The sequence below is a fragment of the Heliconius melpomene genome, chromosome 13 (genome assembly GCF_056956725.1).
Source record: "Heliconius melpomene rosina isolate 202511_hmr_F chromosome 13, ASM5695672v1, whole genome shotgun sequence".
Lineage (NCBI taxonomy): Eukaryota > Metazoa > Arthropoda > Insecta > Lepidoptera > Nymphalidae > Heliconius > Heliconius melpomene.
In genome coordinates this window covers 2,321,045-2,333,613 of record NC_140401.1, presented here as the reverse complement: position 1 = coordinate 2,333,613, position 12,569 = coordinate 2,321,045, and the positions used below count along the sequence as shown (strand labels likewise).

At 29.6% G+C, this 12,569-nt stretch overlaps 2 protein-coding genes across 2 annotated transcripts in view; one reads left to right on the top strand and one right to left on the bottom strand.

Annotated features, from left to right (window-relative positions):
* Nucleotides 1-12,569, top strand: part of ko (Stork-head domain-containing protein knockout) — a 375,904-nt gene that overhangs the window by 3,455 nt on the left and 359,880 nt on the right. The window lies entirely within an intron of this gene.
* LOC146532436 (uncharacterized) overlaps nt 2,398-12,569 on the bottom strand; it is a 35,783-nt gene continuing 25,611 nt past the window's right edge. The window contains exons 2-4 of the mRNA XM_085195810.1: nt 9,612-9,670; nt 4,550-4,750; nt 2,398-3,287 (exon numbers count right to left, since the gene is read on the bottom strand). Of these exons, the coding sequence (XP_085051936.1) occupies nt 3,096-3,287; nt 4,550-4,750; nt 9,612-9,670 (452 nt within the window). The 3' untranslated portion in view covers nt 2,398-3,095. The remainder of the gene's footprint in view (nt 3,288-4,549; nt 4,751-9,611; nt 9,671-12,569) is intronic.

The window sequence follows — 12,569 nt, the reverse complement described above, 5'->3', positions numbered from 1 at the left end:
AGAAGATTCATCTAACAATGACATGTTGATTTTAGTTTCTGTAACATGATCTTTATTAGCTCTTGTAATTTTCAGGATTGCTACCTGGAGAGGCAACAGTCACTGCAAATTTAGTATCAAATATGGATAAATTATTTGACTGCTTAAATAGTGATTCTGCAGATCGAAAGAAAGGAAAGCCACACTGTACCAACATGACTGACAATTCTCCCCATTTGGATCATTTGAAGAAAATGTATGACTTTTTTGAAAATTGTACATTTGTAGGATGTCATAGCTCGCCCCCATGTAAGGAAGGTTGGATATGGACAATTAAAGGTATCCTAAGGTTGTATAATAATTTAAAAATAAAACATAAAATAAAAGCTTTATGTACTCGCCGTCTTCAGCAAGATTCTTTAGAAAATTTGTTTGGCACTATTAGCAGAGGGAACCTGGTGTTAAGACACTTTGTTCCCCACTGTAGAGTGACAGAACTCAACACCGCGCTTTGCCTCGACTGTATTAAATTCATTATATCTATTTTATTATTTTTATCATTATCTGTAATTGTTTTGTTATTGTTTCTAACATGTAAGGGCAAATTTGTCTTGTTGCAATATTGTTATCATTAGCAGTTTATTTTAATTGTTTTAATTGTTGTCTATTGAATATCATGCAAGATAGCTGCCAGCTAATGTAATAGTTAAATATACTATTGACTCTTCTCAGCAGAACTGCCTTCCGAACCGGTGGTAGCTTTTTGTTTATATGTCGACGATTCAAAAGTGCTTATAATTGTCTATTTAAATGTAAAATATATTGAATTTGTTTATAAGCAATAAAAAACATTTATAGTATTTATTCGTTTTATTTCTGCATTATTTTTTTATTATTGTACCATAAATTATTCAGACTCTTTCAAAATCATTTGGAGGTATTACATAATTTAAATAATAATACTTCCAAATGATTTTGAAAGAGTAGTAATTCTGGCTTTTGAATAAAAATCGATTTAAAGCCAAATTTTGAATTTCCCGCAAATTGTGTTTTGGGGGCAGGCACAGAGATGGCAGCAGCATCGTTTTGTCACCCATTTTTTAGTATGAAGTGAACATTCTTTGAGTAAATGTGTTCTGTGCACTAGTGGCACTGTAATTGTTTGACCATCTGTTACTTACATGGAAAAATATTCTTTCTTACGAGTTTTATACAAATTACGATAAAATACATCATTATTTAAGAAGTACAACGCATATTATTATTAGAATTAGCTCAAACGACTAATTGCAAAAAATATATAAATATTTTACACTTGTATTTAATTAATAATTACGGATCACTGTATTTTATAATTAAATTCAAATGAAACGTATGTTATTTATGATTGATTACATAATTATGTTTAATTTGGGCTACAAAACTCAAACGCAACTCTCGAGGAAATAAAATGTTCATTTAAATTTATGTTTCCATTTCTCTTTCTCTCGGCCTACCCTGCTGTGTGCGGGATACTGCATGAAGATGATTTTTTTTCATAATACTCTAGTAAGTACTCTATATAGAGAATTATGTTCTTTGATCATTAGATATGGTGATATATTGTATCTATTAAGATACAAAATATGAGTACTACACTTTTGAAAATAGTTTAGTAAATAATATCCTTTCAACTTACTACTTCAATAGGCTTAAGATTTTATAAATTACGTTCAAAATGTAGATAAAAAACAATAAAAATTATGACAACAAAAATGTTCTCATGACGCCATAGTAATTAAAAAGAGGACCAAGAGGTGAATCATTTAAATTGATCAGTTTAATTAAAGCACAGTTGATTTCCGAAATGGATAGAAAGTTAAACAGAGCGAACATGTTCGTACGGTCTTCTGCCTTTCTGCTAAATAATAATGCAGATTTTAGTGTTTCAAAAAATCTATATAATTTATTATATTATTGATTATAAAACCTTATTAGTCAAAAAAATAAGCGAAGGAGAATAATTAAAATATATTATAATATGTTAACATTTTCAAACATTTCCTAAGTTGTTCCTGATTTTTTTGTTAATATAAAATATATACATACATGTAGTAAAACTGTTACCCATCGCTGTATATACATGGAACAATTTGTCGGTTTGTCTGTGCGTTTCTTCACGCTAATCTCAGAAGCAGCCTAATTGACTTAAATCCAATTTTCAATATTGTATTTTGGCAAAATTAACATTTAGTATATTCTTTGAAACGCTACCAATGTATGGATATTGCCTTTAAAAATATAGGTAATGTTATTAGATCACGAAAGTAATTCAAATAAGAAAATATATAATAGTCTAATACAAGAGGGCCAAGCCGCGAGCGAGTCGCTAGTTCTTGAGGCTAAATATAATGGGATAAGTGAAATAAAAAAGACACGTCAATTGTAATAAAATATAATAATCAGTTCGTATTGAGTATCAAAACAACATTTACATATGCCAAGCTTACTATATACATACTATGTAACAATGAACATATAATTCATTAATCCTATAATTATCTACTTATACTGTACAAATAATTTTGTTCTTATTTTTTTAAAAATATTGACAAATTCAAAAATTTAATTTTAGTAAAAATAGAAGTCAAATTATAATGTATCCAACAATTACACTTTAATAAACTGTCTTTAGAATTTTGTTGTATATTTTGTAAGCTGGTAAGTATTTTACATACCCTTTAGGAATATTCTTTTTCTATTTGCCTTATCAATTTATTTCATATTAAAATAAAATTTTACACCATGTTAAAATCATTCATATTCATGTACCAACAATCATTAAGACTTACGATCAAAACTAATATAATAATAACATTCTTTCTCGCATCAGTCATAAGGCACAGACATTACACATTCTTCCTAACATCTTATTTACTACAAAACTTTTATTCTAAGCTTTGGAAGTATCATCTGCAGAGAAAACTATTCAGTTCATTCATAATAAATCATTCACACGATGAATTCTGATAACATCTATGTAAGGATTTTATAATATATTTTTTAAAATTTTATTATTATTTTTTAAAGATTTAATAACTAAAATCAATTTCAATTTATACATTAATCAATCAATTTTAATTTATACATAATATTTTTTTCCAAAGAGGTCGTTTACTCTTTATGACTGGCAGCCCAGCTAAAATGGCGGCGTCAAATGCGTCTTTTAATTGTTTCCTTGTTTTGGCTGAAGTTTCTACATATACTGCATTAATTTTTGTAGCTAAAGTCCTCGCTTCCATTTCTGTTACTGCATGTTCACCGCGACTCTGTAAAATTTTTATTATAAAATATCAAATTATCACTATTTTACATCTTATTCTGCATATCTCTATTGTGTAAACTTTTATGATAAAATTTCCAATTGCCCTTTAGATTTTTTTAGTGGAGCGATATCATAGCTTGCAATAATATTATTTAACTCTTAAATAATTTCAATAAATAAATAACTAAGTAACCAATAACATTTTTAAAAAGTTGTTAACAAGATGATGAGATTGATTCTGCGAATTCCATTAGCTTAATCAGAGTTATTGATGAATGAACGTATGTAATTGAAAAATATTTGTGCAATATACATATTGTATAGTGAGTGTTATTGTATCATATAAATTGGTATAAGATATAAATGCGAGTAATATAATTTGTTGTCAAAGTCTACTTCAAGCCAAAAACTGAGCGAAAATTTTTACATTAAATTTTCAAATTGTACATGCAAGGTAATTTGGTGAATTATATTATTTATGGAGAAATCCATGCCACAAAGCTGTCTGAAATAGTAAACCTAACGATCTTATTTTAAAACTATATTTGCACGTTCCGCCCGCATTATTCGGCTGTTATTATCGCAACCCCAATTCATATGATAAGAAGTCATTTTTATTGTATTTCAATTTAAGAAACTATTTTTATAGAAAATTTTATAGTTATATGATATATTATGCACATAATTTATTGTTTTATATAACATGTTATTATAAGCTATTATCTCTAATTTTACATTCACCATTTAGTATAATATAGGAAAAAGATCATTTATCTGTCCCTTGTCTTTTCAAGTCAACAATTTTCGTCAGGTACATATTTTATCTAATAATAGGTACATTTATGTATACAATGTTAGGGAAAAATATAAGACTACATTTTCTAAATTGTTGCTAATTTGTTATTTATAAATATTATTTAATATCGGTAATATAAATCGAATACGGGAAATCTACACAAGTGTAGAAGTTATATGTGACTGGCAAAAATCTGACACGCGTTAAAGAGATGTTATTTGATTTAACTTTCACATCTTTATGTCGTTTATGGTAAGTTAATAGCACGGTCTGTGGATTAAAATGAGAAAATAGCTACTGTAGCACAGTGTGTATAATCTTATCCTACAAATTAGGTATATTTATTATCATGTATATGTGAGGCCAGTGGTGGAGCAGGGGTCCCAACATGCGCCTGTAATCTCGACAGAAAGAAGAAAATACCTAGACACCTAAGAATAAATACATAATATATAAGTATTAACACCCACCCTTAACGTTTGTATCACTCGTCCGTCCAGTGCCAAGTCACTCTGAGTACCCACGAGTATTAAGGGCGCGTTCACACTAGCGACAGCGCGCGTCCACCGCTCGGCGACCGATCGGAATGTCTCTGGTCGCACTATGGAGAAACACAGCATCAGCACGTCAGTGCCCGGGTAGCAGAGCTCGCGGAGTTCAGACATGGAGTCCTGGAATAATATAATTTAAATGTTAATGGTTATAATTGTAAAAATATATCTTAGCTTCACGCTGTATTTTGCATATGTCAAAGTAGAATGGAATACTCTGTTCTCCACTCTCCGCCTTATTTCATTACATTGTGCATTGAGTAGATTTCAAGATGAAGCCGTATATCCAAAATTTCAACTACATAAAATATCAATTATCATTATAACTTTGTAAATTAAGATATTGTATTATTAATGATGCCTAAAACAACTTCATTATGTATTCTGAGAACTTGTGGTCACTTTTCGTAATACAGCTACATTTTAATAATATTGACTTAGGATAAAGTAACAGTTACTGTTAATTGTTATAGTAGTGTTATAGTCTAATTGATTTTATTTTGTGAAAGAGATTTGTGAAAGTTTGCTTATTTTTAAATTATTGTTTAGCTGCCTGCTCTACTATATGCGCAAAAATCACGGCCTGGCCTCTACGATTTTTATCTTACTTAATCAAATATGCAAATGAGTCACGAATATTTATTCGAGTACAATACAATTTAGAGTGTCTACGGTAACTAAACTGTCCACAGTCCAGTGAAAGTTGCTTCAGACATACCAACAATTGAATATCCACTTTTGGGTGCCACGAATCCATGACAGATGATATTTTGCTTTATAATACTAAACTAATATAATACTAACTAAGTACACAATCGTTCATTAACGCTTGCAATATGAAGACAAGAGCAAACAATTACATGTAAGTGCAAACCCAGATGCTGTTATATTTATTCACAACATTAAGCTAATTTCTTTTTTTTGGAATTTAATCTTTATTTTTGTATAGGTTAAATACTTGAAAAAATATTGTCTGTGAAAATTTTAATAGGTTCAATATTTAGTTAAGTTGAGCTAATGAGCTTTAGGCTGTACACCGGATATACAAGAGAGGCAGAGAAAATCTCGGCTCACCACTTTTTACCCGATTTTGAGACATTGTTGAGTATTAGATAGACAATAAAATATAATACATGATTGATTTATAACATATTTTAGCAAAGATTTTATATGTGCACGATCCATCAAGATCGAAATCGGCATTCACGGACGCAACGACAGGAAGAGCAAGGTTAGCGTTGTAGATATAGGAGACTGCGAGGCAGGATATATTAATCCAAAGTGCATTCTAGTGGGATACAAGTCCTTGAAACGTCATAACGCGATATATGTACGTACTCAACTCAATTACTTCATGTATGAGTGAATTTAAAAATTGGACAGAACTACAATGTTTCGCTATAAGGAAAATATTAAAATACTTAATTTATCCGTTTTCAATAACTATAATAATTTTAAATATTTTAGAAAATTTAAGTCAATAGAAAAGACACATATATGTAGGATTCACACTATACATCTCCGTCTCTTAAAATATTCTTATATAAGAAACAATGAAAGCAAATTACTGTTCCGGCAAAGATCCATTTCAATCACGCATAAAACAATATTTCTCATACAATAATAACAGACCGAGAACGAACCGTAATAGGCACTCTAGTGTGAATCCTCCCTTAACTTTTGCAATGATCATCCTACGTACTTGGTGAACACTACTTAGAACTTTGATAAATATCTATACAATTTATAAATAATTACCTAAAAGACATAGTAATAAAATTATATCTTGTACACTAGCACAGCGTAGCAAGCATCAATTGCAATATAATTGCAATTTGCAAGTTTATGTTAACACGGATTTTATCTTTCCCTGAAGTCTAAATAAATGGTTTTAAAGATAATTTCACTAATTTTGCGCTGCGTAATTTTAACTTGCATGTTGTTTATAGTATAATAACAGTCCTTTGCAAATCACTGTCGCATGTATAACGCGTAACTGTTGGTGTAGACTGTAGATTAATAAGTGAACATTTATATGTAGGTCTATGTATTTACTTAGTGTTCTAAATCGAGATTTTAATCTAATTTAATGTATTTTTGGGCACAGATAAATAAAAATACACAATATAATTATTAATAATTTATAAACCGTGTAAATCTGTACCTATTTTTAACTTATTGAATGTGTCTCACGTATCCACATGTTCAATATGTATGTTTTTGTAATATTTAAACAAGTATTACTTTGAAAATTTGCAGTACTTAAGTACATAAGTTTGAGTCGGAAGTTGAGGTAAACATAAAAATTAGCGAAGTCAAAAAAATAAGTTTTTTTTGCAATTATCGTAATTTCATAAGTATTATAGTAATGCGTTCTAACGATCAATTCCTTTTCGTTGTGAATTGATTGTTAAAACGCATTTCAAAGGGCCCCTTAGATCTACTTCGAAAGTCACAGGCACTGTTCTGAGCTCCTCATCCTGCAACGCGATAGGATTACTCACGAGGTAAATGCAGGTAACACTAAGTCATTTTTGTTCTTAAAAAAACTATAGCGCTATATTTGGAGACAAACGCTAAAAACTCTAGATCTTGATAATATTCATGAATGAATTAATTAATTTTATAATTTATGGCATATCTCCAATTAATGCTGTCGAGGGAATGTTTTCGAGGAATGTACCTTGATATATCTACATGTTTTATAAGGCCATAAAGCCTGCCGGCGTCTATTAAGGGATTAAGGTGTCGCTATTTTAATGTATCCTCTTCCTAACATTAACCTCATTTAGACGTGAAATGTCACCGAGGCCTAATTTTGTTTGTCGCTATTGAAAAACATTTTCAATGTACTGTCGAGGCTTTTATGACAGTTTAGTAGGACATAACTAATTATATTTTTTTTTCATTCTTAGACATTATCATAAGCAAATACTTAATATACTTACGTGAATGGTATCATTATTGGTGTGACAACAATTTTAAACGTAATATACATACTTAGTACTTAGAAAACATACATAAAAAATATCCTCTAATCTCTTAATATGCCTACGTTGTTAAAACATATATGTATATGTACATAGATATGTTTTATTTTTGAAAGAGTACTTTACCTTTGAAAATGAAAGAAAATGTTATACGTACCTTAAATATTAAAAGACAAGAACATAAAATTGCTGTTAGAAAATCAACTTTCTTGCTTTAGGTAGTATTATTACTTTGTCAAGCGTTTGTCAAATTGGCAATAAAGTTATATATGTTAGAGTTTACAGCCGCTTTATGGTAGAGTTCCTCTAACAGATTTAGACACCATTGTGTACGTATTATCTATCATATAGGCTTTATTAATAATTTTAAAAAAATGTATACAAAACTGTATATACTAATTCAAATAGCATCTTATACATTTGATTCTAATCTATAATTAGAGAAAAGAGTTAATTATTTAAGGATATATAGTTTTATTTGTGAGCTTCCAGCTGTACGCCACGTACGCAGAGCAGGCAGAGAGAACCCATTATCAAGACACTCCATCCTCCACGTTCTGTTTGAATTCATATTTCAACTGATTGGAACGCACCAAATTTTCATATCATCATCTATGTAAATAGTTAATCAGAACCCTTTTAATGTCCATAAGTATATTGTAAATATTACGTTTGTCAATTTTATCCCTAGTGTGTAAACCTTGAAGAAGCATCACAACAATCCTTAATTACCACTCTTATCAAGACCGTCAGAGGTTACTTTCTAAGAAATGACGTCGACTATTTATTTTTAAATGGTACGTTTCACACTCAATTCGCTTTTTAATATTTGCCTCCAGTATTTGACATTTTACAAAAAAAAGTCTCATACGATTTAGATAAGCAATTATCTCTCATCCATTTAAAAGTTAAGCCTTAATAAACCCGAAAGATAAAAGGTATAACGACGTAAGATAATAAGAAAAAAAAATGTTTTTATTTGTTTCACTTTGGATTTATAATATAATTTTTTATCCAATTTTTGTGGACGATAATTAAAAAAATACAAATTTAAATACGCAGAAAAACTAATGGGTGAATGATTTCAAGTATAAAATCATTATTAGGTTATACTGCAATACCTATTTATATACATATGTACGTTTTATATATTTAGCATAATTTTTAAATAAATAAACGGTATAAAGACAATGTCACTTACTACAAAATAATCGGAATTTCTATATATAACCGGCCTATTTCAGGTAGAGAAACTGTGAGAAATATAAATCTTTGTAATAGAAATTTAAAAAAATATAATCGGTCCATTCAATGACAATGATGCACGTGCTTTTTCGGTGCGAACGTGGGATTTCTGGCAGTTGCGAAGCAGGTGATACAATAGCAATGTGTGATCGTTTTTTACTGTGAGACTCGAGGCGTATAAAATAAATTTCATTTAGTATATAAAAAAAGAATTTATTAGCAAATCTTCAATATTTAAGGAAGTTCCGACCGGAATGGATTTAAAGAGTTTTTTTACACATACTTAACGCACATTTAAAATTGAGGGGCAGAAAAGAGCTTATATTGAAATAATCATAGATGGCAAAGGGTTTGATAATTTTTTTAAGGTGTCCAATTCTATATTATTTTTAATATTAGTACTTTTGTTAGAGATAGAATCTCTAAGAAAAATACTCAGTTGTCTTGCGAGAACATCATATTGTCTTTAAAAAAAAACAACAACAGATGTTACAAAAATCCGTTCTAGTGTAAAGAGGAAATATATTTTTTATATAATATAACGTATAAAAAAGCGTAGCGCCTCTTTTAATTCATAGAAGCGGGGTAGCCAATTAATTTCGTATATCCTACCTACCTACATTTACATTTTATTTTAATAATATAAATTTATATTTTTCTACCTTGCTTTATAACACTTTAAATTTGATATGTACAAGTAACTTATTATAATATAAATATATTTAAAATAAATGTTTATTTCGTACCTGACCCGCAGTATCACAGATTTCAACGCAAACCGGCCGATCATCAACATCCACCACAACTGGAACACAAAATGAAATACAATAAGAACATGTTTTAAATACAATGAAATATTAGAAAGTTAAAATAGTTATGATTTTTCAGATTGTGTATTTAAATTACGATTACTTCACAAAACAAAACTAAATGTGGTTTTTCTCTTGTATACATATATTATGTACAAATAATATTTACAATTGAAGCCTATTAATAGCTATTCAAAAGTAAATATACGTTTATTTATAATATATAGTCGATAATATAGGTTTATTTCTATACTTTGCACCAAGTAATAGTAAAATTTAAATGGGGGAAGTCTAAATTTACTATATTTAACTTCATAAGTATCGTGTTTTTTTATCAAATAAGAAACCTACGTGCATAAAGTTATCCTGACTTTACTTCAAAAAAAATATAAAAGTAAATGAAATGAAATTAACATTTATAAATGTGTAGTTAATATTTAAAATATAATAAATTATAACTTGACAATAAATATTTTACTGCGTATGTCAATTAAGCTTTGAATATAGAATATACACTATGCAGCTTACACAATAGCAAGAAAATATATAAAATGACAGAGGTACTAACGCAAACTGCCAAGTGGAAAACATAATTGAATGTTGTAACAACCGATGGAATAACGAGATGTGTCGTTTCGAAATATTTATTTCTATATACTTTAAGTTGACATGAATTTTTATTCCTAAAGTAATAAAATAAAAAAATACACTTAAATATGAAACGTACGCTGAGTGATAATTTTTCATTCATTCTCAAAAATGTTATTTACTAAAATTATACGTATAATTATTATAATTATAAATGTAATTAAAATAATGATTGATGATATTTTTTCTAGTATTAAATTTTTATCTTTTTTATTACTTGACGTGGTAGTGACGAGATTGACACAAAGATTACATTGTTTTCTTTTTAAATAAGTGAAATATATAATTTGATGAAAACGGTGCAAATACGATGATTTTGGGTACAAATAATGTTGGCCGGATATTACTAGCACTATAATAATCTGTTGTAAATTGTAATCATCTACATGAAAACTTAAAAATCCATTAACGATTCATGTCTTTTCGCTTTATTTCTTAGCTAATAAATGTCGATGATTATTTACCTATACTAATGACTAATTAATTTTATGATAAAGCAAAGTATAATTGTAATAAGAACTAGATTTGATAAACGCCTACATATCTATTAAAAACACAATTGTTCCCAAAACCAATGACCGATAATAAATAATTATAATTTGAAATATTTACTTCGGTGTATGATAAGTGATTTGCTAATTAGAGTTAATTTTTTAGAGTTAGGCAATTTGTAATCTAACTTGACCTTAGAAACATCCATAATATAAGTATAAAAAATCCTTTAACTTTTAAATTCCCTGTACGATACAATTCGTCGCAACCAGTGAGTCAAGCCAGACATGGAGCAGGGGCACAAGCGTGCGGCTGTAAACACGTCACGTTGTGGGTTCCATTCTCACTCAAGGAAATGAAATATTTAATATTTTCATTTTTCTTGCTCTGGTAACGATGCAACGTACGGCGTTGAGTTTCGCCACTCAAAAGGCATTGCTTCCAGAATTCGGCGGAAAATGAGGAACGGAAGTGTATTAACGGAAACGGATTATTTTCACAATAGGTTCCTAGGTTTCTTCTACCTACCCCAAACCTATGTGCGGGATACGACGTGAAGCTAAAAAAATAATAAATGAAGACGCAAGTGTGCTACATTGGTATCAATCTAAAGATAAAACTTGAAATTGCACTGATAGGAAGTAAGCAATAGGAAATATCTATACAGAATACATATAAGTCGACTCGACTTTTAAAAAAAATCTTATATGAGAAACAATGAGAGCATTCATACTACCGTTCCGGTCGAGCTCCGATCCAATCACGCATATAAGAATATTTCTCATATATAGTATGAGATTGGATAGAGAAAGAACCGCGACCGGCATTATAGTGTAAATCCTCACCAATTATGGTAAAATATATAACAATATGTATAATGACGTTAAGTTTCACCACTCAACACATAATGCCTCCAGAAATCAGCTGAGAGTGGGGATGTTTTCACTAGGTTCCCTCTGCCTACCCTGCTGAGTGCGGGATACAGCTTCCGTATCAAAGTATCATTTCATCCGTAAATATAACTGTAGGAGTGTAATGTTCGTTCAATTATTAATTATTATCCCGTGACTAACTTAATTAACAATTAATTAACGGTAAACAATTATGATCGGCGCCGCAACGGAACAATTGTTTTACTTACTAATGTTTTCTAAAATGGTATTAATTATAATATAGACATATTAAGTCCTGAGGCAAGAAATATAACACTAACAAACATGAAAAAAACAGAACCTGCTTTTCGAAAAAAGAATTTGGTTGACAACAATCCACTCCATTTCTTACAATGTGAACAAAACTGTTATGTATGAAAAGATCTTTAATATTTTTTTATCAGCTTCACGCTGTATGCCTTATATAGCAAGGTAGGTTTATATATTTTACTCTTACTAGATTTTTTAGTCTAGTTTTCAATCTTTAAAGTACCGTATCCACTAAACATTACTGAACATATAACATTTATTATTTTATAAATGTTTCAAAGCGAGCGCAGTATGTAGGGGCCGATACGTGATATTGCATTTTTTGAGCAGACGTGTCGGTTGGGCGAACGACCGGCTCGTTTCATTACCAACTTTATATTACTTATAAAAAAATCACATTAAATTTGCTATAGAGGCCCTAAAACTTCAAAAAGAACCTGACCGCAACGTGAGAAACCTTTCATCGTAACGTAACTGAATAATGATACAATAATTTTATGAGGTTTTTTGCGAAGGTAAGGAGTTGGTAAGGAGGAAAGATGGTAATGAGTTG